At 51.2% G+C, this 27714-nt stretch overlaps 13 protein-coding genes across 13 annotated transcripts; 6 read left to right on the top strand and 7 right to left on the bottom strand.

Moving 5' to 3' along the window:
* Positions 1 to 246: 246 nt before the first annotated feature.
* On the bottom strand, positions 247 to 714 carry AA0111_g850 (hypothetical protein; the record flags this gene model as incomplete). The annotated part of the gene is made up of 1 exon (XM_028654954.1): positions 247 to 714. The coding sequence occupies one exon, from the start codon at positions 712 to 714 to the stop codon at positions 247 to 249; it is 468 nt and encodes a 155-aa protein (XP_028511468.1).
* Positions 715 to 1575: 861 nt separating this feature from the next.
* Positions 1576 to 2124, top strand: AA0111_g849 (hypothetical protein; the record flags this gene model as incomplete). The annotated part of the gene is made up of 1 exon (XM_028654942.1): positions 1576 to 2124. The coding sequence occupies one exon, from the start codon at positions 1576 to 1578 to the stop codon at positions 2122 to 2124; it is 549 nt and encodes a 182-aa protein (XP_028511207.1).
* Positions 2125 to 2401: 277 nt separating this feature from the next.
* AA0111_g848 (Vacuolar protein-sorting protein) lies at positions 2402 to 5604 on the bottom strand (the record flags this gene model as incomplete). The annotated part of the gene is made up of 4 exons (XM_028654931.1): positions 2402 to 3550; positions 3598 to 4740; positions 4790 to 5219; positions 5324 to 5604. The coding sequence occupies 4 exons, from the start codon at positions 5602 to 5604 to the stop codon at positions 2402 to 2404; spliced, it is 3003 nt and encodes a 1000-aa protein (XP_028511208.1).
* Positions 5605 to 6580: 976 nt separating this feature from the next.
* AA0111_g847 (DnaJ 1) lies at positions 6581 to 8210 on the bottom strand (the record flags this gene model as incomplete). Its single annotated transcript, XM_028654920.1, has 2 exons — positions 6581 to 7981; positions 8037 to 8210. The coding sequence occupies 2 exons, from the start codon at positions 8208 to 8210 to the stop codon at positions 6581 to 6583; spliced, it is 1575 nt and encodes a 524-aa protein (XP_028511073.1).
* Positions 8211 to 8829: 619 nt separating this feature from the next.
* Positions 8830 to 9464, bottom strand: AA0111_g846 (hypothetical protein; the record flags this gene model as incomplete). Its single annotated transcript, XM_028654909.1, has 3 exons — positions 8830 to 8870; positions 8924 to 9191; positions 9264 to 9464. 3 exons carry the CDS (start codon positions 9462 to 9464, stop codon positions 8830 to 8832), a joined length of 510 nt encoding a protein of 169 aa, XP_028511211.1.
* Positions 9465 to 11061: 1597 nt separating this feature from the next.
* On the top strand, positions 11062 to 12730 carry AA0111_g845 (hypothetical protein; the record flags this gene model as incomplete). Its single annotated transcript, XM_028654898.1, has 3 exons — positions 11062 to 11597; positions 11669 to 12554; positions 12602 to 12730. 3 exons carry the CDS (start codon positions 11062 to 11064, stop codon positions 12728 to 12730), a joined length of 1551 nt encoding a protein of 516 aa, XP_028511209.1.
* Positions 12731 to 14304: 1574 nt separating this feature from the next.
* On the top strand, positions 14305 to 15466 carry AA0111_g844 (hypothetical protein; the record flags this gene model as incomplete). The annotated part of the gene is made up of 5 exons (XM_028654887.1): positions 14305 to 14408; positions 14457 to 14544; positions 14593 to 14776; positions 14827 to 15000; positions 15054 to 15466. 5 exons carry the CDS (start codon positions 14305 to 14307, stop codon positions 15464 to 15466), a joined length of 963 nt encoding a protein of 320 aa, XP_028511210.1.
* Positions 15467 to 15712: 246 nt separating this feature from the next.
* Positions 15713 to 16671, bottom strand: AA0111_g843 (hypothetical protein; the record flags this gene model as incomplete). Its single annotated transcript, XM_028654876.1, has 3 exons — positions 15713 to 16071; positions 16127 to 16549; positions 16605 to 16671. The coding sequence occupies 3 exons, from the start codon at positions 16669 to 16671 to the stop codon at positions 15713 to 15715; spliced, it is 849 nt and encodes a 282-aa protein (XP_028511074.1).
* A 1499-nt stretch (positions 16672 to 18170) lies between these two features.
* AA0111_g842 (hypothetical protein) lies at positions 18171 to 19059 on the top strand (the record flags this gene model as incomplete). Its single annotated transcript, XM_028654865.1, has 3 exons — positions 18171 to 18309; positions 18363 to 18564; positions 18618 to 19059. The coding sequence occupies 3 exons, from the start codon at positions 18171 to 18173 to the stop codon at positions 19057 to 19059; spliced, it is 783 nt and encodes a 260-aa protein (XP_028511214.1).
* Positions 19060 to 19755: 696 nt separating this feature from the next.
* On the top strand, positions 19756 to 21219 carry AA0111_g841 (hypothetical protein; the record flags this gene model as incomplete). Its single annotated transcript, XM_028654854.1, has 1 exon — positions 19756 to 21219. One exon carries the CDS (start codon positions 19756 to 19758, stop codon positions 21217 to 21219), a length of 1464 nt encoding a protein of 487 aa, XP_028511212.1.
* Positions 21220 to 21676: 457 nt separating this feature from the next.
* AA0111_g840 (hypothetical protein) lies at positions 21677 to 22636 on the top strand (the record flags this gene model as incomplete). The annotated part of the gene is made up of 2 exons (XM_028654843.1): positions 21677 to 21934; positions 21986 to 22636. 2 exons carry the CDS (start codon positions 21677 to 21679, stop codon positions 22634 to 22636), a joined length of 909 nt encoding a protein of 302 aa, XP_028511213.1.
* Positions 22637 to 23622: 986 nt separating this feature from the next.
* On the bottom strand, positions 23623 to 24333 carry AA0111_g839 (hypothetical protein; the record flags this gene model as incomplete). The annotated part of the gene is made up of 1 exon (XM_028654831.1): positions 23623 to 24333. The coding sequence occupies one exon, from the start codon at positions 24331 to 24333 to the stop codon at positions 23623 to 23625; it is 711 nt and encodes a 236-aa protein (XP_028511513.1).
* A 2287-nt stretch (positions 24334 to 26620) lies between these two features.
* AA0111_g838 (hypothetical protein) lies at positions 26621 to 27485 on the bottom strand (the record flags this gene model as incomplete). Its single annotated transcript, XM_028654820.1, has 2 exons — positions 26621 to 27150; positions 27200 to 27485. 2 exons carry the CDS (start codon positions 27483 to 27485, stop codon positions 26621 to 26623), a joined length of 816 nt encoding a protein of 271 aa, XP_028511512.1.
* Positions 27486 to 27714: the final 229 nt, after the last annotated feature.

The following is a 27714-nucleotide window of genomic DNA, read 5'->3' as shown; positions in this document are numbered from 1 at the left end:
ACAGACACAAATGGCTAAATCATTACGTAGCATCTATCATCTGACTCGGTTGAACGTTTGGCCTAGAGAGAAGGTGAAACTCCATCTACACCGGTGACCCTATCTTGCCAAATGGCAATTACTGTATATCCTCATTTTACCCTATGACGTAAAGCCAGACTCCAAAAACTCCATGTTTCAGATCGTTTCTCATGACCAACGGGCCGACTCGCTAAGATAAACTTTGACCATCATAGAATGACACTATCAGCATGCAATGTTGCTCGCAGTTGCACTCGTGCCCTGACCTTCTGGTGCTGCCACGAAGTCGTCGCCTGTGAGTGCTCTACTGAACATTAGACAAGCCGTCTCGAGTTGTCCGCCAGCCGTGCCATAGTATCCTGCCGGCACCACGACGTTCTCTGCCCAGTATGCTGTCTTGCACTCGACATGATATCCGTAGCCGTAACATTGCTGGAGGCACTGTTGTGCCATGGCAGTTGTGTTTGATGTGTAGGAAGGGTAGTAAGAGCTGTATAGAATATCGTCGTGGGCAGCTGGTGCTGGCACGTAAGACGTGTTTGGATCGGTGGGCAGAGGATCCGTAACGGTGCAGTTCGAAGGTATAGGCGTGATCGCGGGCCCGCCTGCTCGAGCAACGATATTGGATGTGGGTAGCGCGGAGGCCAACGAGCAGAAGGCTGCGGCGAGAATAGCGGCTGAGGTGTGCAACATCGCGGCGGGGTCAACAACTGTTAGAGATTGTTTAGATGTCGAAGTAAATGTATGTGATAGCGGTTCCTATCGCTTGTGAATGATCTCGCAGTTTTAGAAGCGCTGAATACTATATAAGTATTCTTGCGCCTCGTTGATTGATGCCTGTTGGTGTGATGTCAATGTGGGTAGCTGGTAGGGCCAACCTCCTCGTCAGCGCATTCAGCCCCAGCGCTGTGCGTCTATCGTTATTTAGCCTACCAAAGATCGCCGCCCATAACCACCTCTAATGCGACTATACCAAGCAACCCTGACTTGTGCTTCCCTAGCAAGGGGACGATGTAACGAGCATAGCTGTCTGCAATACTTCAAAGATGCCGCGTTGTCCGCGATGATGTCAAGGGCACCGGCGCTGTGATACCGCCCCAACAAGGTTGGGAAAGACGCGGGGATATCCTGGAACGGCAATCTATGTCGCATCCTAGTTGGTGATAGAATGTCTCAGACTTGATGCTGCGCGCTTTGTGTTGTTGATAGAACTAATGCAGTGCGAGGATAGAGAAGACCAGATCCGTGGAAAGAAGTGGTACCACCAACATCAGAGCCAAGGTGATCCACGTCCACTAACGGAGAGTAATTCGAGACAACTACCATTATCACACAACCATGATGCTCTTGATGTTTATGGTGTTCGTCAAATCAACCTACTGAGCTATTTTAATGCCTAATAGAGAAGGGTTGCTGCTTTGGAACAAGATGAATAGAAAGCATGCGGGTGGTGACGACACGATTCCAGACTATGAAATGGCGCCTCACACCATCTGAAACATGTCAAAGCTGCTCACAGTACTCTGTATTACAACGACCAACACGTCACAAACCATGGCTGCTCCATCCAACAAATCCCTACAGTCCTTATCGGGTAAATGGCAACTAAACAAAGCCTGTTCCGATGACTTTGCATCAGTCCTCGCGCTCCAAGGCGTAAACCTTCTAGTCCGCAAGACAGCCACCGCAGCATCTATCCATCTCAAAATCAGTCAACCAGACGATCAACATATCAAGATGGCGCAGTCGATAACTAGCGGCAAAATCCCTGGTACTACAGAGGATTATACCTTGGACTACGAGTGGCGCACCAACCAGGATGGTTTCTTCGGTGAGGTATCAGGAAGAAGTCGATGGGTCAGTGTCGAAGAGGGGAGGAAGACGGGCGTAGTTGGCGAGGGCGACGGTGAATGGATTGAAGGGGATAGCGAGGGAAAGTTGATTCATGCGGAGGGGAAGAAGCAGGGTGAATGGGAGGCTAGCCACCTTTGGGGCTTTGAGATGGTTGATGGGGAGAGAAGGCATACGAGACGTGTAAGGGTTAGCAATGAGAAGGGTGAAGAGTTGAGAGTGAGGATGGTCTACGACTTTGTTGGCGAATAGCTTGTCTGATTGTTAGGTCAAATGTTTGAAACCACGAATTAGGCTATATGAAAAAGAGTAAAGATTAAACCAAAAGCCAACGTCCGTGAGGACTGCCGTGTATGATGTACGATGTGTCCATTATCTACACCTACCTTGGCAATACGCTGATGTCATTTCAAGTCCACTTTTCGAATCGCCAATAATGAACGAACTGAATTTATGATCCGGGCCCTACTCTTCTTGTTACGACGGTATCCTGCGCGAAGGTAGTGTTCCCTCCATCTCTCCACATTCATCATTTCCAACCACTTAATCCCGCCCAGGGGTCGTTCCCGTTCTGACCCTGTCCTTGTGCCGGTCGCTGCTGGTTCGCGTATCCCCCGGGTCCATTTGGATAGCCTCCTTGGCTGAAGTGACTATAATCTTGCTGATATTGACTTGGCGGCGGTCCCGGTGGAGGTGGCGGTGGAACATAACCCTGTGGCAGATTATTCTGAGGTGCACCACCCCACTGTTGCTGCTGGTTTGAAGGAGGTTGACCCCATGGCTGATGTGGTTGGTGTTGTGCAGGCGGTGGAGAGAAGAATTGCTGGTGTGCTGGTGGTGAGGTGGGGTTGTATTGGTTGTGAATCGCGGGGTTATAAGCCGAAGAGCTCTGCGAGTTCTGCGTTTGATGCGTGGGATATTGCTGTCCATAGCTCTCCCGTCGTGGGGGTTGCTGCTGGTTGTAGCCGTTCGAGGGTTGGCCATAGGATTGCTGTGGCGACATGAACTGTTGGCTTGGGCCTGTGGTCATTGGATAGCGTGGCGTAACAGGTGGTGAAGCTGCAGGATTATACGCCGGATGGCTAGCTCCTGATGTTGACGGATAACCAGGTGTTGAGGAAAGCGGAGGTGGTATGCTCTTCTTACGGCCTCCACCTTGTGATACAGGTGAGCCTGAAGGTTCCAGTGACATCCTCTCCATTAGTTCCTTCATTCTTTGTTGTTCCTGATCTGCGCCTTGTGCCTTGTTGCGCTCCTCGATCTTAGTCAGGAGCTGTCCACCCTCACTGCGTCTGTTATTCACAAAAGTTTCAACATTCTTCTGTAGGCTTAACACTGTGTCCTTCATCTCCGAATAAAAGGTTTGAGCGCGCGACAATCCAGCAACAAGATCATTGAAGCTTTGGTATACTCTGCGATATTTGGTCATGACAATGTTTCGTTGTCTTGAAAAGGCCTCATATTTGCTTTGCTCAGATCGCACACGCTTGTCTTTGAGTAAATCCGAGTAAGTTCGAGTGAGCTCTTTCAGGAATGAAGCTTGTTTATGGTTGGCCTGTAGTATGCGATTCTGGTGGGGCCTGAATTTCTCCAGCTCAGCTTTAAACAATTGCGACTCCTGGTTCGCAATGGCTTTTTTGTTCAGAATTAGTACATTAGAGATGTCATCAGAGTGAACCTGTCAAAGTCAATACATGGCATACTCGAGCGTCGATGATCACATACCTTGTCTTTGAGGTCCTTGAGTATCTGCGTCCTCTCCTTCTTGACAAGGTTCAGCTTCCGCAAGATATCTTCAACAGCCGCAATCTGATCCGTTACCGATGGGCCCTCATCAATGTCATCATCGATGAGATTGCCTTCAGTGGGCCTAGGGCTTTTGCCCTTACTTGCGCCTGCTTTGACCATAGCTCTTGAGTACAATACATCGGCTTCATCCGTTTCGCCAGCCGATCGCATCTCGTCAAAGTCGGCTTCACATTGCCTAAATGTGTTGTATAATTGTGCGTCGCTGGTGCTCGCCTCTTGAACGGCACCCCGATAATTTCTGATATCGTCTCGCAGGGTGGACGTTAACCGAGAGCTAGGCTGCTGTGTCCAGTCAGGTCCGTATTTGGACCTCATCTTCTCACAGACACTCTCTTCCATGTCTAGTTGTTTCATGCTGGCATCAAGTGAACTCAGTATCTCCGACTTGTCCCTATCCAGTTGCTCAAACGCAGGACCGAACGATTGGTGTCCAGCGAGCTCTTCGCACCACATTCGGAATTCGTTGTCGACATGGTTGTCTTGGTCCATACCTCCTCGCAGTACATTCAGACTGTCAGGTAATTTCAGGTAGTCCAGGCTAGCGGCCATCTCATCGTTGGCGACCTCGACACGCTCACTCTCGGCGCGTATTAGCTTAGCTTTCTCCTCGTCGTACAAACTGGCTGATTCAGTGACTGCGAGTGGGACAATCTTCTGGAAGATGTCTGGACCGATGATTCTCTGAATGTCCTGTCCCTGGTATAACTCGCTGACGGGTATCGCCTTGGCCGCAGGCATTTTCGGCACTGGCGTCAAGGCCGCTTCATTCGGAATACCTTGATGGTATATAAAGTCGTTGTCTTTGGAAAATTCTGCCAACTTTTCCTGAACGTTGGCCAAATGTTTCTTCGTCATCTCTGCTAATATTCCCCCAGTCTCCGAGGTCAGATTCGAGTTTGCCGGCGCGTTATTCGGGAAGCCGTGAGCTGCTCGATTGGCGTCTTTGGCATGCGTTTCGGCGACTTGTAGTCTGCAGATGGCTACACCGTGGGTGTTCGCATCGTCGTCGGCCAGAGCCTGATAGTACTGGGCTAGCGAAGCCATGTGATGCGATTTGATCTGCGAGACGGTCAGTTTCCAATTGCAAAAGTTACTGTGATGTTCTTACCTGGCAAACCAAAAGCCAGACCTTCTCAAACACGGCATTTGTGACGTTTTCCTGCGCACCTTCCGTTGCCTGTGTATACAAAAACGCGGCCTGACTCGCAAGTTTTGCCAACAAGCCGACCTTCTTGCCGTCAGCAATCTGCTTCTCCAGAAACACCTCTTGCGCTTGTGCCAGCATAATCGCTATCAGTGTCTTGACTGTCTCGCGGCTAAGGTCGGTCGACGGTGCGTGTAAGAAGTTCTCGTTGATGTATGTGAACATGCCGGCCGAGGCTTGGAACGAATGGTATGAGGTCTTGAGCCCGACATCCTCGTGGCGGTTCTGGTGTGCGGCATGGCAAGATAGGACGGCAGAGATGTTGAAAATGATGCTAGCTTTTTCATATGCGAGGGAGTACTGAGAGGTAGGTTTATGCGTGAAGGCATCGAACCTGGCAATCGTTAGTCTTACTTGTCCTCTTGCTTACTTTGCCCCTATCTACCCTCTGCCTCTGCCCTCTGCTCCATTCAACCTAACTATCGGTTCGGGACGTACCATGTGAAACTGATCTTGATGTGGTTCTCGTCCACGGGGAATCTCAAGTCCAGGAGTTCGAGCTGCCCGTAGTATCTGTAGAGTAGATCTCGGCCCGCTGCACTGTCCTTGCCGGCTCCTCGCATGTCTTGACGCAAGCGGTTCAGCGTTCCACATTCCTCATTGTAGCGCTCTGGGTCGTCGCCATATGTGGCGCGTATGTATTGCTTCAGCGGGGTTATCCAGTCAATCTCGCTCGTCTGCTTCAGCGGCACCGAGATCATGGGTATCTGCGTCGTCATGGTGGGCGGTGTTTGCGCTGAGGAGGCCGCCGCTGGGCGCGCTTTCTGGAGAGGTATCGCCGCGAGGGTTGGTCCTTGGGCGTGCGGGTGTGGTGATCGGCGACAATGGCGTAGGCGACAACGTGGGAAGTAGGCTGTCGTGGGCCTCGGAGGATACGCTAGGGCGGTAGCTGGCAATCCTTCTGCCTAGTTCTCGTGTATGAATACAGTGAATGTCTTTGGGGGGCGGCAGCAGAGCGATCACGCAGCAGATGGCGTTGAAAGTAGGGATATGCACAGCGGCACGATGCGCTGGTCGGGTGGCTGTTCACCGAATCAAGCGTTCGCAGGGAAACAGCCGCATGAGGCACAGTCTAGTCAATCCGGGTCCTGGGAACGATTGTCGTGCGGCGCAGGCGACGCTTAAAAGTCTACGTGGTAACGATACAGACGATGTCTGGTGCTGACGGTGAGCTCGGAGGGTGCGAGCGAGGTTGGTGGGGAAGACGCAGGCACATGCATAAGCAACACCAGAGCCGCGACTTCCTCATCCACACCCGCCTATCATGCCTCAGGCACGCCACGAGAATCAGACCGCTATCGATATGTGACTCTTCAACCTCGTCACACTGTCGCGACAATCTATGGCAACCTCAAAGCCAACCCCAGCTGTGCGGCTCGCGTCGACCAATTACCATGCAAGGAGGTCGAATCTGGCCCTCGTTACGCGCCCGCGATATTGGCTACAGAGCTAGTCAAGCATCTCAAGAACACTGCAAAACTATGCCCTTCTTGGGTGATCATGAACAGCGTAATATTATACAAGCCCTGAGTCGAGAGGCCAAATACGGATACTTCTATACACCATGTCCAAGCCATCGTCATATACGCCATCAAATGCTTTCAATCGTCTTGCTGCAAACATGAAAACATGAGTCGCATGAGTCGTCCTGTACGCCGGCCCTGTTATACAACACCTCACAACTTCTCCACATGCTCAGCCAGACCCTTTCTTCTTCTCGTCTTCTTCCGCCTTTCTCCGCTCCTCTGGATCCAGGTGCTTGTGCTGTCCCGTGAGGTTGTGCCATGCGCTCTTCAGGAAGCCCTCATTCGAGTGGTCGTCTCCTACGCTGTTCCCATGTTCATCCTTCATCTTCCCGGGGTTGATGACGCGTTGCGCGCTCTTGTCTCCCATTTCGTCCGCTAGCATCTCAAGAATTGTCCGCTGGTTGACACTGAGATACTTGGGCATGTTGACCTTGAACTCAACACGCAGATCGCCCTTGCCGCCACGTCGGCCCGAGAGCACCTTCATGCCCATGCCAGAAAGTGTGATGCGGTCGCCGGTTCCAGATCCAGTAGGAACCTTGACTTTGACTTCGCCGTCTAGCGTGGGGACTTTGATCTCTCCTCCGAGGACAGCAGTGGTGAATGGAATGGTAGCGGTATGAAGGATATCAGAGCCATTGCGCTTGAACTTCGAGTCATTTGCTACGCGAATCAGGACGTAGAGATCTCCCTTCTGGCCGCGGACGGAGCCAGAAGACATGGCGTGACCTGTCAGCGGTGCATCTCCTTCGCCATTAACGCGCAACCGCATGCCGTCCTCTACGCCACCAGGTATGTCGATAGTGATGGTTTTCCGGTCTTTGACTGCTCCATCGCCGCCGCAAGTGCCACAAGACGAGCCTCTAGGTATCGCGAATCCGGATCCTCCGCAAGATGAACAGGTTGCGCTCATATGGAAGCCACCCATGCTCGTCACCCTTTGTCCGGTACCTCCACAGCTCTTACATTCTGCTCTCTTAGCACCCTGCTTCAGACCACTGCCACTACATGTCCCGCACTCTGCCATGGGGCTAATGTGAATGTCCTTCTTGACGCCCTTGGCCGCATCCAAAAATGAGATGTTTGTTTGCACTTCGATGTTGTCGCCCACCATGATTTCTTCTTCAAAGGGATTCCTTCTCCCACCTCCCCCTCTTCCTCGTCGCCCACCCGTGAATGCTCCAAACAAGTCTTCGAAATTGATATCCTGGAATCCTCCCGCACCTTGAGCACCACCAAACCCGCCGAAACCGCCGAAACCTCCTCCGAACGGGTTTCCTCCTGGTCCTCCCGCACTGGCCCCGGGGTTGAAGCCGCCGTTTGCATCGAAAGCACCGGCTCCGTACGAATCAAAGGCCTTCTTCTTCTCAGCGTCCGAGAGAACTTCGTATGCGGATTGTGCGGCAGCGAATTTCTCCTTCGCACCGGCGTCTTTGTTTGTGTCGGGGTGGTACTTTTTCGCCATACCATAGTAGGCCTTTTTTATGTCGGCAGCGGATGCATCTCTACTGACGCCGAGTGTCTTGTACGGGTCGGCCATGGCCAAGGACGGGGAAGAGGCGTGGAAGAACTGTGCATAGCGTATTAGTATCTACAGTTGGAAGGGCACGGATGAGAACACATACCCGTATTGACTGCGCATTGTGGACTTGCTGCTTCTGTGCGATAGAAGGTCTCCGCGATTGTGTTCTTGAGGCCTGCGTCGCTATACATCGTCGTTGACATTTGGCGAAAGATCTCGAGCCAGCAATGCGTACAGGAGCCACCGCCTTGAGCGGCATCGGACCAGCAAAACTCATCTTGAAATGATCTGGGGAGGGCAATGGGTATGTTGATGCTGCTTATCGCTCTCCGCTTCGCCCAGTGATGTATAAGCCGATAATTGACAACTTTTTGCGGGCACGGGCCGGTGACGCACCGTCATTGGTCACCCTCGGTAAAGAGCGCGTCGAAGCTTCGAGAGTTTACCACGACGCGACTGCCGCTCACGGAAAAGCCGGGGCAGACAAACGAGCGGATGCATATATTACGGCTGGTCTTTCCAGTTCATGCCATTGGTTTTGCTATTTACCTTCGGTTCGTTGTGCGGGAGGCGCATGGCAAACGTGCTATGAACTTGATGCGCCTGCGGCGCATCCGTAGCCTCGAGCCCAAATCTCAGCATTACCAAATACTCATTATTGATAACCCTCATGCTTGTATATGCCATGCTTCACGTTGTGTGTCTAGACCAGACCGATCCCGCGCGGCCAACCCGAGCCATGATGCATAACCATTCCCTAATCATTAATGCCCAGTATCCCAAACTCCTGTTCAATGCTTGTAATCCGTATGTAAAAGTGGTGGCTATCGTGCCAAAGAGGGGTATCGTCGAAGAAAGTCGGAAATACAGCGATGTGTATGCGCGGAGTGACCCAGTCACTTCCTTTGAGGAGCGAATCGTACTCTAAACTCATTGTCTGGTATGTAGATCAGCAAAGGAAATGTGCCGGCCCGTGTCTGGACGCCTTACCTTGGTGTTTCGACTTGTACAGCCAGTCGACAATCACGTCACTCTCGGTGACAGCCTGAGAGTTGAAGCTCTTTTTGACAGCCATGCCGAGCTGGTCCTTGTGAACACGTCGTTTCCCCTTCGGTCGTGCCATGGTCGGAGACATTCGTCCAATGCCCTGGTTCAGTACGACGTGGCTGAGCGGGTTCTTGAAGCTGGAAGGGCAGTCGAGGCGATAGGCTCTTCGGTAGCCTTGGAGGACAGACGGGTCTTGCGACGACCATTTGATCTATTGCAGAGGTGATGCGTCAGCGACCGCGAATGTATGTGTGCAGGTAGTGAGGACAAGGGCGCGACGAACGTTTCCTGACGAGCTGAGATCGGTAGAAGTCTGGCCGCTGTGGGTAGACGCATTGTCTACTTCTTTCAGAGTACTGCCATTTGCGACATTCGGCCCACCGTTACGACGGCCGCCCCGCGCGTTGGAGCCCTGGAGGTTCTGCAGTTTGTCCTTGAGTGAGGTGTGCGCCTCGTCGTGAGCATGAGTGCGTTTTGGGGGCATGGTGGTGGACCAATGGCGTGTTGCGACGACAAGTGGAATGTGTTGGCGGTTGCTCTGGAGCTTGTCAGGGTCCCTCAGGGTTTCGCGAAGATGAGCCTACGGTGGTCGTGTACTGATCGCCAGCGAGATGGAGAGCAAAATGACGGGCAAGGCCCAAGCGCGCAATGACGTTGGCGCGCTTCTCGGTCAGGGTCCTCCTTTCCCTTCCCCTGCATTAGGCCAAGCTACTACGAGCTCCTTCCAATCTCGACGTGTTATCTATCACACGATGTGCCGTTTACTAGAGTGTCTGCGCTTCCGACTGTTTTGGCGATACACCTAGGTGCCATCTCCTACTTCACGCTGTGTCGCGTATGTCGCGTGCCGCGGCTTCCCCACTATCCCGGTCGCTCGCGTAGTGCATCCCCAAATGGCGGTGCGAGGCACTTGTCAATACACGGAGACTTGCTGCCTTGCAGACAGAGCTCGACGGTGTACATGGCCAGAAAATACCCCCTAGGCTTGACCATGACACAGGACCGTGCAGTTCTAGTGCTGAGGTGTGAAGTTGACTCGAGAGAGACGCGCTATGGGAGGTAAGGCACTCCATCCATCTCAGCACATGGCAGTACATCAGGGGATAGAGAGACGGTATGCATCAATTTTCGGGATGCGCATTCCGACATGACATTCATCGACCTCGTAAGCGCGGGGTACCAAGAGCCAGGAACTGGAACCACGATAAGCGAAAGGCCACGGAGCGAGAGAAATTTGCCGGCGTCGTTGTGAGTGGTTGTCAGAGTATAGACAAAGAGCAGTCGTCAACTTGAGTCGGTGAGACCTCGGGAGCCGGACACCCGCGTCTTGCGATTAGCTCACTTCGATGCCCAGCAGGTACCAATGCGTAGGCATCAAATCTGGCCAGCCGTGATCTCGAGGAAGGAGCTGCAGCACGGGAAAGCTAGTGCCAGAGCCTAACCGTGGCGGCGGCAGGTACGCGATACGTGCGTGCCTGTTACATACTGAACGACACGATGAGAGCCTCACATCAGATGCTACAAGACGTGATCAATGCCAGATTCGACCATGGCGATAGACCAAGCCTGCGATAATTCCTAGTCTAATCACAGAACAGAAGACGGGTCACCCACCTCCACAGGGTGATTCCGAATGCCTAGTAACATGCCATCAGCGCCATACACGAGGGCCATACTGATGTTCCTGGGGGGACAAACTTTACTTCATGCTTGTCAGCAAACTTCACTATCGATACATGTGACAGCGTCCATTGTTCTCTCACTCGAGGCAGCACGGAAGGTGCCGCCTTACCACCGCCTCTATACTCTCACTTGCAGCCTATATAAGCAAGTCCTCTGAGGTTTCCCACCGTCTCTTCTTCTATCTCCCTCCCATTGCTATCTCTGCTTCATTTATTCAAGTACGTCTTACTTACTCACGGCTTCTCACGACCTTGGACCACTATCTCACGGTGAGACTCCGACCATTATTCCCTTACACTCATTGTAGGCTCACACTGTATTGCAGTCCAGATAGTTCCAGATCATCACAGACTCACAAGTCGCCTTGGTTTGGAGTGGTCCAGTAATCTCGAGGTACAATGTCTGACCGTGATCCAGTCCTCCACGGTCCGTACTCTCCACAGTACATGATGAACCCTACGGCCAACAACTTCGCTCCAACCCGTCCTCTGCAGAACGGCACGGCCAGCCAGGTGAGCAGCCCTTCCTCATCATACCTGGAGGCACGGGTTCTCAATTTGGAGGAGGGACATGCAAGCTTGCTCGAGGATGTCAATGATCTTCGAGAACTACACCACGACCTCTCCTCCGTCGACAAGCTAAAGAAAGGTGGTTGGCCAGTACGTGTTGGCCCGTTTCAAGAAGTGGATGCAAAGACATCACACCAGGAAGCTGTACAACTCCGGGCAGAGTTGGAAAGCCTCAAAGACGAGGTACACGGATCTGTGAATGGCAGCGCTGACGTGCAAAAGGCGAATAGTATGGCCTCCTCCAAGATGAATGGCAGTACGCCTCCCCATCTCAGAGCTGCTAGTGTGACCAGTGGCGGTACAGTCAAGAGTTCGCTGCCTCCACATTTGCGTGGCAAGAAAGCAGAACCCAGCAATGACGGCAGGTGAGTCTACCGCGTACAAGCGTGAAAATACTTGACACATCGTGCTTTATTCGGAACTGACCGTGATGCAGTACCAAGGAACAGATCGTGGCCCGCAACCCTCAGAACCATGCCACTAGCAACGTTCAGACCGATGTAGCAGTCAAGCAAATTCCTATGCCAGCGCCAACTCCACCCGTCTCACCAAAGACGGTTGTTCAGGATCAAGCATTGTCCCTCGAACGCATTTCCTTGAACCGAGCTTGGAAGCCCTACCATCTTACAACTTTGGACGCCTTCTCAGGTCCAATTCTTCCAGGTAACACTACCGTCACATTCCATCCTGACTTCCTTGCCAATATCCTTGGCGGATCTTCTTGGTCATCGGGCCTATGCTTTGTCAAAGGCAAGGGTCCATGTATCCTCAAGAACCGCACGTACTACCAGCTAGACCCGCAGAATGAACCATACCTTCCCGAGGCGCCTGGAGACCATGGTGCAAAGCTCACTGCCTTCTTCAATAAGGCCCCGGAGGAAGAGTTTGCGGATCTACTTGGTGACGACTCCAACTCATACGAGAATGTACCCATGTTTGTTCTGGTCGACAAGCGTTACATGTACTATGGAAACTATTCCCAGACACGGTGGTCTGATAAGTTGGACTATGACACCATGACAGCTAGGGTACCTCAGCACGTTAAGAACTACTGGGCTGAGGAGCTCACTTCGACAACGCGCGAGGAGTGGGTTACAGAAGAGCTCAAAAAGCATTTCTTTCGCAAGCCCGAGTACGAAGGCCGTCTTTATGCTGCCCCAGACCACGAAACCACTATCGATTCTCATACAGAGATCGAGTTAACCGAGAAGATGGCTAAAGACGTGCGCAAGTACGTTGAACAACTTCGTGAGTGGGAGCGTGAGGCCAACATGAAGACCGCCATGATCAAAAAGCAGTCTATTCTCAAGGCTTTCGATGCGGTAAGTTGCATGGAGGTGCAGACAGCGTGGAAGCTAATCAAATACAGTCTGATATGGATGAGGAGCCTGCACTTCGCCTCTGGTGGGAATACCTTGAGTGTGTCGACTGGAGGAAGGACTTCTACGACCTCCTTGTTACACTTCAAGGGCGCAACCCTGGAAGCTATCTACAGTAGTCTGGCTTGCGTATGCTTGATTGGATAAAGAGGTTGCTGGTCATGGAGAGCGTGCACCAGGTCGGATTTTGCGGTGGGTATAAATCTGGGGTCGTTGAACTCATCTATCTCTGCGACACTGCAAGCGGCACATACGGTGGATCTACCAGTCTCTGCCGAGGTAAATGGGTGGGTCTGCATGGCACCTGATTCAAGATCTTGTGTCTTTCGCCATTCTACTTTTTGCTTTCCTTCATTTGGTTACCGAACTATCTCAGAACCACCACTATGGCGTTTGGGGAACCAAGTAGTGCATGAAAGTCATTTCCTATCATGTTGTCTCTTCGCACGGTACTCTCCTCCAGCTGGGTTGCCATTTGAGTAAGTCCGGCAATAACCAAGTTGTTTCTAACTTACCAGAAGCCTTAATTAAGCTTTGAGCGCCACTCCGTCTCCGAGAGATGCTTTCGGACCTGGAACTCGGATCTGTCTTCATTTTTCGACCCTCTGCTCAACGTAGGATGGCACCCCACGCATACCAATGCTTATCCGACGATGGGCATCATTGCATGGCGCTATTGAACACTATACCGTCTTGTCAGGCGACCAAGTTAAGTGACAGTCTGCCCGATACCTCGGTCGCACGATCTTACCTACCTCCACCGGTGACGAGGACATCAGCTACCGAAGCATTGTATGTTCTGAATATATTCGGTTCACCGTTCAGTCTTCCTCGCTCAGACAAGCCATCGCACCCTGGAATGACATGGGATGTTCCCACAGCCAAGCTTACCAACCAGGTTTCCATCTCGCTCAGCATGGTCTGCAAATCTGCACGTGCAATGAATACTGTCGCAACGCGCATAAGCGATTTTATAACTCTTCGGTAAACGGCCTCCGAATCGGTACTTCTTACAAGTTTGTGCGTAATCAGTCTTGCCTATGTTTTACAGGAACAGTAGTTCGTTGATGTCCATCACCAGCTTTGTCTTGAGTCAAATCCCAGACAACCATGCGACTCAAGCCCTGGACTTCACCTAGGCGGTCTCCACAGTCAACCAAGCATCGAGCATCTCTGATTCAAGACTTTTTCAAATTATAGATGACCCACACCCTCATATACCAAGCATCGAAGTCATGGGCACAAGCTACCGATGTCCCCGCGAATTTTGACCTCCGGCTATTAACATCCCTGCGAACTTCATCTATATACACCCACAACGGCTGCTTTCTCCGTCAGACTACCCAAAAAGCCTCACTCATCTCCCAGCATCATTGGTCGACCAAAAAGATTAATTGTTCTTCCCCAGATCTAGCCCGGTAACACGAGCTTCTCCCTAGACCGAGGCGCCATGCGGCTGTGGCAAACCGAGCACGCGGTCTAGCAGTAGACATCAATCTATGGCACATGTGGAGATTTGCTTCCGCTACATGACTGAATACCCGGTCTTGTCACGCGGTACACGCTAGTATGGCTTGCAGGGGCAGACGAAGTGTATATGAGATGATGCACTCTCGGTCTGTACGACTTCTGGTCTTCTCACGCAGCCAAACAAAATATCCTTCATCTCTACTCAATAATATCGAAAGGCAACATGAAGTTCTTTACAGTCTTCACAGGAGTTGCTTCGCTGATAGCGACCGCAACCGCACATGGTGGAGTCGATCAGTATATTGTGGGAGATACAACATATGAAGGGTAACGATCTTATCATGTCTGTTTATTGCGTACTCTAACAAGTTCAAGATGGTCGCCCTACAACTCGGCTGCGGGTCAAAAGACAATTCAGCGACAGTACTCAAGTTACGATCCTATGTACATCAAAGATCTTTCTGTAAGACTTTGCACGAAGGTGGACCAAGCAGAAGCTAACACTCCATAGACAGTCAACATCCGTTGCAACAACAAGGGCACGCTCGGTACAGGCGTGTCAGGTACCATTGCCGCTGGCGCAAAGTTGAAGACACACTGGAAGCAATGGACTCATAGGCCGACTTCACTTCTCGTATACATGGCGAAATGTCCAGGATCTTGTGACAGCTTTGATGGAGCAGGCAAGGTCTGGTGTACGTGTCAGTTCTCCCTTAGATGTACAACGTTGCTCACGTAACTACAGTCAAGATATTCGAGCAAGGTCTTATATCCGGCACTGAGAACGCAGGAATCTGGGCGGGTGATGCCATCCTTGACACTCTATATGCCACGGTCACCATTCCAGCCACACTCGCAGCGGGTAACTACCTGATCCGACATGAACTCATCGCCGTCCATCAGGCGAACAATCCACAGTGTAAGCTTCTTATTCGATGCACTTGCATCACAACATTAGCTGACACCCGCTAGTCTATCCTGAATGCGCTCAGTTCACCGTGACAGGTTCTGGCACAGCCTCCCCTCCGTCATCTGCGCTCGTGTCTTTCCCTGGTGCATACACCGGAACAGAACCCGGAATCGCTTTCAACATCGACTCTCCCGAAGCTATGAAGGCAACCACATACCCTATTCCAGGCCCTGCTGTCTGGGATGGTACGGGGAATGCTCCTGCTCCAGCGTCGTCTGCTGCACCAACAGCTCAACCAGCAACCCCTACTACTTTGATAACCAGTACAGCTGCTGCACCGACTGCATCGGCTGCTCCTATATGCGAAGTAGCAAAGTATGCGCAGTGTGGCGGTATGACGTACAGTGGATGCACGAACTGTGCGAGTGGATCAACATGCAAGGCGAACGGTGACTACTACAGTCAGTGTGTTTAGGCCTGACAGCTCGTATGATGAATTCCCGTTATTACTAGCATAAGTTGCAGCGCGCTTGCATTATTTAGATACCAGGACGCCTAATCGGAAGCGGGATGATAGGTAGCGTCTTGGCAGGGGCTTGTCGTTCTTCCAAATCCACGGGTTTGCCACCGTTACTCATGTCACCACGCTGTTGTCCCAGCTGCGGGTGTGCCCGCTGTCCATTTTAATACATTCAAATTTGCTTTCGAATTCATCAACTTTCTAACTACCTAGAGCCATAACCTTTGCGAGTACGGCGTCGTCACTCGGTCCATCCCCTTTGATGGTTGCATACGCTGGCGCGAGCACGGATTTCTCGATTTCCGTGTATTTACCATCGCAGACAAAGATGAGATCTCCGCGGCGAGACTTGTCCGCCATCAAATATGCGGCAGCCCGGGCAACCACTGCGGTAGACTGGCAGTTCTCTGAGACAGCATCTAGAAGGCCCTTCAAATTGGGCAAGACTTGAGTTGCTGTCCATGAAGGGGCGAGTGTGTTGACACGGATAGGCAGACCAGCAGCTTCCACCAAAAGGGCGAAACTCCTACCGAAGCCTAGAACACCCGCTTTAGCCGTCGCTGAGTCGCGTTGTCAGTTAGAGATCTACATATGATCGGCGAACCTGTTACTCACAATAATCAACTGCTCGGACGGGATGCAAGCCGGTGCTGGACCCCATGATGACAATAGATCCACCCTCGGCCTGGTCCTTCATGTAATGAGTAGCAAGCGTAACGGTCTTGACCACGCTGTCCAGGTTGATATCTAGGGTGTCCTCATTTGGTTCCTTTGGATCGCCGTTTTCGTCGATGTCAAGAGCCAGATAGTTCGCCCTTGGTCCAATGCCGGCATTGGCGAATACAAAGTCAACTCGACCATGCTTTTCTTTCGCGGATTTGAAAAGTTTCGTAAGATCGTTCCAGCGCCTGACATCGATTTGGACGAAGTGACAATCAGCCACAGACGCCGGTGGTGCTTGAATATCGCCAACGACAACTAGTGCGCCTAGAGAGACCAATAGCTCAGCTGTGGCGAGGCCGATGCCTGATGACCCACCTACGACGATGTCAGTACTTTGGTTCTCGAAGCTTATTTGACGGGGTCGTAATACCGGTCACGACGGCAACTTTGCCCTGGAAGCCTGTTAGGTCAGAGTCTTGGATCTGGAAGGATGTCATGGCGAAATTAGGTATGATGAAAGTAGACGAATGGAAGTTCAAACGAAAACCAGAAAGGGAGAGGGTAATATGCAGACATATCGGGCCCCCTGCACATCAGAGCGTATCGGCTCAAGCTCATGCTAGAGTGCACTGATTTGGAACAGTCAACGACTGAATGTGAGGCTGCCGGGATTCTAGGCCTAGAAACATCACCTCAAACAAGATCTGGGAAGCCTCCGGAGATTTACAGGGAAGACAACAAACCCGGAAAGGTCTTCCAGACGGGGCCCGTTTTTTTATCGCAGGGAAGGATGCGGCTCGTGGTAAGCGAGCCGTGGCCCAGGAGCCATAAAATCGATGTCAAGCCAAGCGTCTTTGCCTGCCCAGCAATTAGTCAGAGGCTGCACTTCAACGGCAGCAGACCAGCCCGAACAATTGTCCAACTTTTCCCGGCGTCTTGGCTGAGAACGAACGTATCCTACTCACGTAATCTGTGTAAGGCCGATGCTGGAACAAAGCTCAGGGTTGTAGAAGCTGCAAGACCCACTTTAACTGGCAACGGCCCGACAGGAAAAGAAAATCACGCGACCCATGTATCGTGTACGTACATAGAGCATGGTAAGGGGTCAACCACGCTTCAACGGCTTTTCTGTCTTTGAAGCCAATCGCAGGATAGCACAAGAAGGCTCCTTCCATGCAAGCAGCTCCTGTCACGTCGCGGCCCGTGATGGACCATGCGTAAAGAAAGCTAGACTTCCGCACAGCAGGGTCTCGAAGAGAATGTCGGACCATCCGGCATTGATAGACCAAACACTACCACGTTGGTAGGTTCCGCGGCTAAGTGACACATTAGATCCCATACAGACGAAGCTCCTTCCGTCTAGCGCCCGTGGCCTAACATTTCGACACGAGGCCCTGTTCGCACGGCTCACAGTTCAGGACATGCATCGACCGAAAAGCGGCAACCTCCTATGGCACAACATGGTAGAGATGAAACGTCCAATATATGTCGTCCGACGAGCTGCCCCAAGCTGCCCCAGGATCTCTTGTTCTTCACCTGCTTGCTTCGTTTCGAGTCTTTAATCTGTTTATCATTATTGCGTGGGGAGTATGACGACTGTTGAGGTAGCTAGAGATGGAGTGGCATTGTTGTATTGCGCGATCATATTGCTCGTGTTGAGTTGGGTCGTTTTCTCCATGCGAGTCGGAGTTCGGGTATGGAGAAAAGCGTGGGGTATGGATGACTACCTTATGTTTGTTGGAGTTGTAAGAATTGGACACCACCAGTATGTGATACGCAGGCTGATAGCTTATTACAGATTCTATTCTCAGTCACGGCCTCTCTTTGCATAGTCTGCTGTTTCTATGGCTCCGGGCAGTTTGCACGGGAGCTGCCACCCGTAACAATATCCAAGGGGACAAAGGTAGATACATCCTTTACACAAAGTTCTACTGGGACCCAAACTGACGTCTACCAGCTCTTCTATATCGCGGAGTATTTCTATGCTGTCAGCGCCATGTTCGTTAAGATCAGTGTTGCAGTGGCGCTTCTCCGTATCGCCGCCAATCGTCAATTCTTCACATGGGGTCTGCGGGCTCTTATTGGGGCTACTATCGTTGCAGCTCTTGTTTTCTGTATAGGTATCGCAAATATCTGTGGGTCAACTTGCTCTATATGGGGTACATAACGTTGCTAACGACCCGACTAGGTCATCCTATCAACACTCTCTGGGGCGAGTCAAACGGCACCTGCAACCTGCAGCTCAACACGAACGTCAGTCTGTTCTATTCAGCCATCGAAATTGCAGCAGACTTCAGTCTCTCAATCATGCCTGCGATCCTGCTTTGGAATGTTCAGATGAAGGGGGCTGTCAAGGCTTCAGTGGCTGTGATGCTAGCGCTCGCTTCTTTGTAGGGCATCCAGCACCCCTCACGCTACGTGGCCAACAACTAACTTGACTCAGTGCATCGTGCGCCACCATCGTGCGTCTCAAGTACCTCACGCTTTACAGTGACCCTGGCGAGTTCATGTACAGTACGGGCAAAATCGGCTTCTGGTCTCTGACCGAAGTAGGCATCGGCCTCATCGCCGGCTCACTGCCTCCTCTTCGCCCTCTCCTCTCCCTTCGCATCAGGGTATCCGCAGGCTCTAATACACCTGCCGCATCCAGTGGAAGAGCATACCAATCGGGGACGAACGGCAGGCAGCCCACCTTGCGCTCGCGTGGGATAGCTATGGACACATTCCAGACTTTGGGTGACAATGATGACGCTGATCATAGCGACGGCGACTCGCAGAAGAACATTATCAAGGAGACTAAGTTCACTGTAACATCAACAATTGCCGGAGGCCATGGAAACCCTGGGTCAGTGTCTTGGGACCGTAAGGAGGGAAGCCATGTCTGAGACTATGTGCCTACAATCAAAGGAAAACCGAACGAAGTCGAAGAACCAAAGGCTTTGAACAGTTTAACGAACATGCGCCACCCAATGTTCCCTATATTCTGAACGTAATCGTGGAAGGCTCCCATCATGCTGTATTCTCCGTAGACCCACAATCCATTAACGTTCTGGGAGGCTGCGGAGAAGTACTGCACTACCCGAGAATAGAAGGCAGTTTAAGCTCATCGTTTATCTCCCGATATACCCCACGCTTGTAAGATAGTCATAAACGTTGACGCCACCGTTCAATCAGTATACTTCGGTTCAGTTGCTTGTAAGGTGGTCTGTTGGGCGGCCGAGTCAAGAGCGGCATACGCGTAGTCATAGTTGGAAAAAAATCTGCCCAAGCAACAGCTGCTGGCCATTCTACAGAGATCGGGCGTGTGGGGCGTGTAGACAATCTGTTACTGGGCAAAACATACACACAGTCTTGGCGATAAATTCTCTTGAATTGCCCAAAGGGGTTAGCAGGCATGTTAAAGTTGAGTTGTTGACTACCGTGAATTGTCGCGAAGGTCACATGAACGCGTGTAAGGCGTCTATTTTCGGAGATAAACGACAAGCGGTGCGTACTAGCTACGTCAGGCCGTTTCAAGCCGAACCCCTCCGCATTATACTCCACGGCGCTCGAGCGTAGCACTACCATCACAACGATACATAATGAAGACAACTACCTTTCTTAGAGCCGGCGTACCAGCTTCCCGCAGTCTTGCATCCTCTTTCCCACGACCCGTCCGAACGAATCTACGAACGTTTACTACTACACGACAAGCGTCCTCCGACATGGATACAGCGGCATTCGGCGAACAACACATTGCAAAGGGCATTGGCCGCCTCACAAAGCATGTCTTTGAAGATGGCAAGGGCACCTTCATCACCACAGACAAGGGCGTTAAGCTGCTGGACATGACTGCTGGCATCGGAGTCGTGAATCTTGGTCATTGTCACCCGAAGGTCAGTGCCGCTGCAGCGGCACAATGCAACAAGATTACCCACGCCCAAGTCAACATTGGCTTCAGCTCCGCACAGATCGCTCTTCTCAAAGAGCTGATTCCAATCCTCCCGCACGAATCACTCGATACCGTCTTCTTCTGGAATTCGGGTGCTGAGGCGGTTGAAGCCGCCGTTAAACTGGCTCGTGCCGCGACGAAGAAGCCCAACATCATCGTCATGCAAGGCTCCTACCATGGCCGCACAAACGCCACTGCATCGATGACGAGATCAAAGACTATCTATGGTGAGGGTCATGGCCCACTAATGGGCGGCGTCTTCGCGTCTGCGTTCCCATACTATAGCCAGTTTGGCCTCCCACCAGACACACCAAAGGACCAGCTCGTGAGCCAGGCACTGCTTCAGTTGAGGCTTACTCTGCAGCAGCAAACGTCTCCGGCAGACACCGCTGCTGTAATCCTGGAGCCTGTTCTGGGTGAGGGAGGCTACGTCCCCGCCCCTCCAGAGTTCCTACATGGTGTCAGGCAAATATGCGACGAGCACAATGTCCTTTTCATCGCCGACGAAGTCCAATCTGGTATGGGTCGTACGGGACACCAGTGGTTTGTCCAAGAGTCGGGCGTACGGCCAGACATTCTTGTCTTCGCAAAGGGCATTGCCAATGGGTTCCCTCTATCTGGTATCGCCAGCAGCAAGAAGCTCATGGATCTCCAGAAACCCGGATCGATGGGTGGAACATATGCGGGCAACGCAGTCGCATGCGCCGCCGCGACAGCAACAATCAAAGCCTTCCACGAGGAAAAGATTCTAGATAACGTCGCTGCACGCTCCAAGCAAATATTCTCATTCCTCAATGATCTTAAGTCTTCTGGGACTAAGGCCGGCAATTTGATCGAAGATGTTCGTGGATCAGGTCTCATGGTCGGTGTGCAGTTCGCGAACCCGGAGCTACAACGCGACTCGTCAAACACCGCCGCGCGTAATGGTCAGAGTCAGCCGCAGATAGCACCCAAGATTGTACAGGAGTGTGTCAAGCGAGACATGCTTCTTCTCAGTACCTCCGTGTTCGACGTACTGAGATTCATCCCACCACTCACAATCAGCGAGGAGGAATTGAGCCAGGCTTGCAACATCTTCAAGGAGTCTCTAGAGGCTGTTGCGAAGGAGATGTAACTTTCATTGGCTAAGTAACGCGATACATGTCATTTCGAAATGTTAGGAACTGTAAAGTTAGCATATACATATACCCTTTTTTGCGCTCTAATGCGCTACTTGTCAACGAGCATCCGCATGGTTACCTTGTGTTGTTAGCTTGGACAATGTGATGGAGCTGTGACCGGGAGGATCGCTCTGTCATGCCGCCTCGCGTTCGTTGTTCTGAAGGCCGAGCACCAATCAGCGTCATCAATGTCAGCCACTGCCAAAAGCGGACGAACGATGTGCCGGCTCGCGCGCTCGCTGCGTGCAACACCATGCGAACTTGCAATGCTTTGATGATGCCTTAACATTATACCTCACATAACGGGCCCTTATAAGACATGCAGAAGTTACCCAATTTCCAATATCGACAACAGTCAAAGTCACGCTTTCTTCGCCTCAACCTCATCATCTAATACTTTATCAACCATCCATGGCTCTCAGAAGAGTTCTTGTCACGGGTGCAACTGGCAAGCAAGGTGGCTCGGTCGTAGATGCCTTACTGAGAGCGAACCCACCCTACGAGATCCTAGCCCTTACGCGGGATGCTCAATCTTCATCATCCAAGAAGCTTCAGCAAAAGTCTCCGAACATCAAGCTAGTCACTGGAAACCTTGATGCGGTCGATGAGATATTTGAGACAGCCAGAAAATCGACGCAGGCACCAATCTGGGGGGTCTACAGCGTTCAGGTAAGCGCGCTTCAAAGATTGACCATTGGGCTTTGCTAAATAGTCCCACAGGCCCTTGGCAAGAACGAAGAGAAACAAGGCAAAGACCTTGTGGATGCCTCTATCAAGAATGGGGTATCTCACTTCATTTTCTCCTCTGCGGACCGCGGAGGTGCAAACTCGGACACAGATCCGACAGTAGTCCCACACTTCATCACGAAGCACAACATCGAGCAGCACCTCTTCTTTAAGGCCAAAAAAAGTGGCATGACGTACACGGTCCTGCGTCCTGTAGCTTTCTTTGAAAACTTGACACCAAATTTCTTTGGCAAGGTCTTCACCACGAGTTGGGCGATCAAGATGCCTAGGGAAAAGAAGTTGCAATTAATTGGCACGAGTGACATTGGGTTCTTCGCTGCTCAAGCGTTTCTCAAGAATGACGATCCAGTATACAAGAACAAGAGCATATCGCTAGCGAGCGAGGCATTGTCCTTTCAGCAGTTCAAAGAAACGTTCGAGAAGAAGACGGGAGAGAAGCTTCCGATGACTTATCGATTTGTTGCCGGCGCGTTGTGCTGGATGTCGAAAGAGCTTGGATATATGTTCAATTGGTTCCGTGACGTGGGATTTGGTGCAGATGTTGAGGGATGTAAGAAGATGAATCCGGGGATGAAGGATTTTGCGACTTGGCTTGAGACGGAAAGCGCGTGGAAGAAGGGCTGAGAGGGGCCAGCTGATAGGAGGAAGTGAAAACCGGATTGGGCAGGGACTTGTAATCATAGACTTTCGTGAGCAATCATACATTATTGGGGCATCTCCAACCGTGGGACCAGAGCGAAGAAATACTGTGTGATCCATCTTCCATCTAGTTCAAAGTCTTGACGTCTCTCGTCCAGCTATCCTTAGCCCTTCCTCTCCATCAACAAGCACACACCACCCCTCTCCTCCTCTTCCGCCATTGCCACCAATCGCCGCCTCAAAGTTAGCTCGCGCATACTCCAGAACCTCTGCATCAAAGCTCCCAGGCTGCAGCCATACCGCGGGAATACCTGCCTCTTTCGCCTCTTTAAGCAACTGCCTTGTAACGGCAGGTGGCGTGATGACCGATAGAGAATAATTTGATGCTGGTGGATCTTGCAGAGCGAGTGGTGAAGGCACAGTGGTATGAGCACGGTTTAATATTGTGACACTCGGGCTTTTTGGGTTCAGTGGCGTCGCAGGAAGAGAGTGCTGGAGATACCACGCGAAGACTGTAGCATCTCGTCAGATATGATATAGGAAAGGTACGACAGGAAGAACAGATGTTGGCATACTTTTGTGTCCGTATTTATACGGATCTGAAGAAGCGCCGGCTACTGCGAAGCGTGGGCTTGAGAAAAAGAGTTTCAGTGCTGCCTCCATCTCCGCATCGCGCTTTTGGCCTCGTGTTGTTGGCATGTGAAGCTCTTATCTTTCAATAGAGTTTGTTATTTCGCAGTGGTTTTGAGGGCTGGTTTGTAATAGTGCAGCATGCCTAGACGTTTTATCGATAACGTCCTAAGTAACCGAGGCACGCGTCATGTCGTCATCCGCACGCGATCCGTGGTGTCGCGCCTTTGCTTTCCAGAATCATCATCAACATGGGTAGGCTAAGTATATCGTCCATGAATTTGTTGAGACTTCTCTCATTCGTACGAGCTGTCCTAGAAAATCAAGTATCTACGTGTAAACTAACATACTCCAGCTGCGAAACGATGCGATAGCTCCAAGGAAATGCGTGGGAGCTCTACACTTAATAGGGACTCCTGCGCCGAGTCGTTCCTTTGCTCCTCTGACACCCTCTTCTCATCTCCCTGACCCTCTGCGTGCTTCACGTCTTTTGGAACTCTGATCTCTCCAGGAGCTCGGAGTACTGGATGCTTCCCGTCAGAGATGTCGATTACAGCCAGAAGATCGCCTTTTCGTGTTCGCGGATAGTCGTCGCATGCGCCCTCCCACTGCCCAGCGCCAATAGCCTCATGTGCAAGCCGCTGGAGCTGCAACGTATCGCTTGTAACCCATTCGATACTGGCAAACGGGTTTTTGTACCTTTGCACACGCGCAGTAACGGTTGGTAGGCAAGCCGAGACGAGCATTATAAGGCTACCAAGGGAGAATATCAAGATAAGGCCGAGCACATTGAACGAAGTATAGGAATCGCTCCGAATCTTCTGGTTGCTACAGATCGCTCGCGCTCCGGGAGACGTAGGCGGTGAGTGGAATGATCGAGCTTCTGGTACAACTGGACCAGTCGCTTGATCAACTATCGCCCGTTGTAGATCGGCCATGGTGAACTTGAACCAATGTTCAAGTTCAAGTTCCCACTGATTATCAGGTAGGCCATCTTGCCCGAATTGAGACACGTAGTCACTTGCTAGGAGAGATCCGCCTCTTAAGACCATGCTGATTTCAGTGAAACCTCCAGCCATATTTTGTATGGCAGCTAGAGACCAGAGAAATCGATCGATGTCTTTGGATTGCGAAAACACTGTTGCAGGGGCAGATCTTGCTGCTTCGAATATACCCATCAATGGCGTGCAGCTTTCATTGTGGTTTAAAGAAGGGTTGCAAAATTGGTACTGCTGTACGCACGCTAGCGCCTTCACCGGCTGATTGCTTTGGTAGTAGGTGATATTCCCGTAACTCGTGGAACGGCTGAAGGGACCCTCTTCAGCGGCAAACCACGGATCGACGACAGGCGTAGAGTAAACGATATCGTTCGTCTCAAGGAAGAAGACACTTACATCGGCATCAGAGACTGAAAGTTCAGGGATAGGTTGCCATGAGTCATGGGATTGAAGGTTGTCTTCAACGAGTACGTCATAACGTGTGGTTAAACTTGACCAAGGTGTCAGTGACGAGACATGCCTTTCCATTAGCTATACTCACGAGATACCGTACTCACTGCGGGCTGTTCTTGGTCCTCCTTCCCCAAGACGCACAACATCGAACTGCCTAGTACACCCGGATTGGTCCTCTCCACATATCACCGGATCGTTTCCGTACAGAAACTGGACATTCCGTGGTCTCGCTGATGTGTTCCACTTCATATAACCCTCGTCTTTTATCGGAGCGCATTCGTTCACAGTTCGATAAAGGAATCTTGAGGATGGCTGCGAATTGATACCTAGGTCGCGGTGACTATCCAAGAATCCAGAATACAGACGGAGGGCAGATTCCGGTGAACGACATATCCGATCATTTCCTGGGAAAGGACAGGGGTTGCCCTTTGTGATCGTTATCGGAAGGGTATCCCGGACAAAAGTGCGACATTTCTCTGCCGACCTGGACTTCCCATAGCAATTTGCTTCATAGTTGGCGCTCGATCTAATTCGACTAGCAAGATATGATTGTGACGAGCGGATGTTTTGTGTTGTGAAAAGCGATCCGTTTAGCGTAGCGCATTTGTCGCCTACGACAAGAACCTCACTGCCTCTCGATGTAGCAACTCGTGAAGAAAACACTCCAGCGGTAGTGAAGGCGCAGAAAGTTGCTAAGCTCATGACTAGCGGCAGCGAGACAGATTTGAGCATGGCCAATGGCACAACTCTGCGCCAGGTCCAAGACATCCTTGACAGCCTCCATAGCGCTGCTGTGCTTGTGTCTGAGTTTCGAAGTATCGCTTGTTGTTGGTGGTACAACGCACTCTGGGGTGCCTTCCTGCTCATCTTTTGGTGGATAGAAAATGAAATGATTGCCCAGAAACATGTTCCAGTAAAGGTCACCTGAATTTAGTGAACGAAGTTAGCATGTGTAAGAACATGGCTCATATAAGGGATTTACTTACGAAAAGCGCGAGAAAAGCAATAAGCAAGCCGCCGTTTTGCAGGGTGGTCGTGAGTGTGAGCCCGGCAACAGAGCCATGAGACCAATTCGTCCAGATTCCAAGATATACCGACTCATGCTCAGACTCCATGGCAACAATCTTGACTTGTTTTGTAGAAGCACTAACGGCTCTCTATATGATGGCTAACGGAACCGACATTTCTCTGGGGCTGGACTCGAGGCATCTCATATATCCATGTAGAACGTACGTACAAACAAGATTGTCATATTGATAGATAAAGAAGCATACCGTAGACCCCAAGAAAGGAAGGGCCGAAGGTGACGAGGCGCAGCATAGTGTGATTTTCCAATGAGCCTATCACGACAACCCGTGAGGGTGGAGACGATAGACTTATGCATTTAGGTGGTGGGGGCGGAAAAGACCACGAGATACCCAGGAAGGTAAGTGAGCTCACAAGGCTAAGTGGCGAAAGTATTGCAATTACCCCCGCGTCGAGCGACAGTGCTACACAATGCGATATCCACATCGGATACAATTCGATTATGTGGCAGAAGGCTCTACATCCATCACAGAAGTTGTTGAAGAGAAATTAAGAACCTTGGTAGGGCAGTAATCGAAAGTAATTGCGAGGCGGGTCAGCCTTATCATAGTATGCAGTGTAATGCAAGATCTTTCGAGCTATAGCCCAACAGATTGCTACTCGTGGAGTCAAGTATACAATGGAGGATGAACTTAACATAGCTAGGTGTCAGTAAGATAGCTGCAGATTAAGGACATTGGCATAGCAGACTTGGCCTACTTGGATCACAAATCAACAGTGCGAGACGGACTTGAGTCGATATTATTAGACACCACTAAGGTTGTGTGACCTACGATGGCCAATCATGTTGTAGGTGTCAGATCTACCAAGACTGCACGCCATCCTTGTTAATGACTTTTCCGCTATCATCGTCTCTCTTTCCTTCAACAACATCCTTGATAAAGCCACCACCAATGCTTGGATCGCCCGCACCCCATCTTTTCATCATTTCCGGCCCCGCACCCCCCAGTCCTGTAGCTAAAAACCCGGGGCTGATACCGAATACCTTGACACCATCCACGCCAAGAGTTTTCGCCCAGTGCAGCATCAGCATGTTCAGGGCAGTCTTGCTAGAGCGGTATGCTGTTTGAGCCATAGATGGTGGTTTAGGCCAGCCCTTTGGCGGTGGCGTATTGAGGAGCTTGGAGTCAAAACTGCCGGAGCAATTTTCTAGAGAGGACAGACCAGAGGTAACGAAGATAAGCCTAGGATTAGAGGAGGCGATCAAGAGGGGTGCAAAGACATGCGTCATCACATGGGTGGAGGTTGTGTTAAGAGAGTAGGCTTTATTCCAAGCTGCGCGGATGCCCTTGGAGCTAGGATCTTCGCGCATGATGCCGTCGAATGATCCACCTACCATGAATCAGGTTATCATCTCGACGGAGAAAAGGAAGAAAATTACCGGCATTATTGACCAAAGTATCGACCCGTCCATACTTGCTCTCGACCTCTCCGAACGCTTTCTCAATAGATGCATCGTCTTCAATGTCGATTTGGATAGGTACGAGCTCCGACTTAGACCCTGAGACCTCGTTTTTAAGCCTGGAAATGGACTCGTTGGCCTTTTCCAGAGAACGACTGCCCATCAAGATGGTGTGCGGATGTGGCGAGGCATAGAGAGCCTTGACGCTTTCGTAGCCGATACCGGTATTGCCGCCGGTGATAAGAACGATTGGTGAGTCGGTCATTTTGGTCGAGAGGTTGCAAGCTTGTGCAATGAGTTCTGAAGGTGTCACCTGGGCAAGCTTTGTAGAGAGTATGTCATTATGATCCCGAGGTCTTCTCGTGCTGTTGACGATTTTCCCCACCCGGAGCTAAATCCCCCGCATTACCGACGACCATAGCAGATAACAACAACACATTGCTTCGAAAGTCATGTACTTCTTGGAGTGCCACTGGTGTTCAGGCGCAACTCGA

Source organism: Alternaria arborescens (genome assembly GCF_004154835.1).
Source record: "Alternaria arborescens strain FERA 675 chromosome Unknown contig_2, whole genome shotgun sequence".
Lineage (NCBI taxonomy): Eukaryota > Fungi > Ascomycota > Dothideomycetes > Pleosporales > Pleosporaceae > Alternaria > Alternaria arborescens.
Note: the sequence above shows the minus strand (reverse complement) of the source record. Positions and strands in the feature narration are given on the sequence as shown.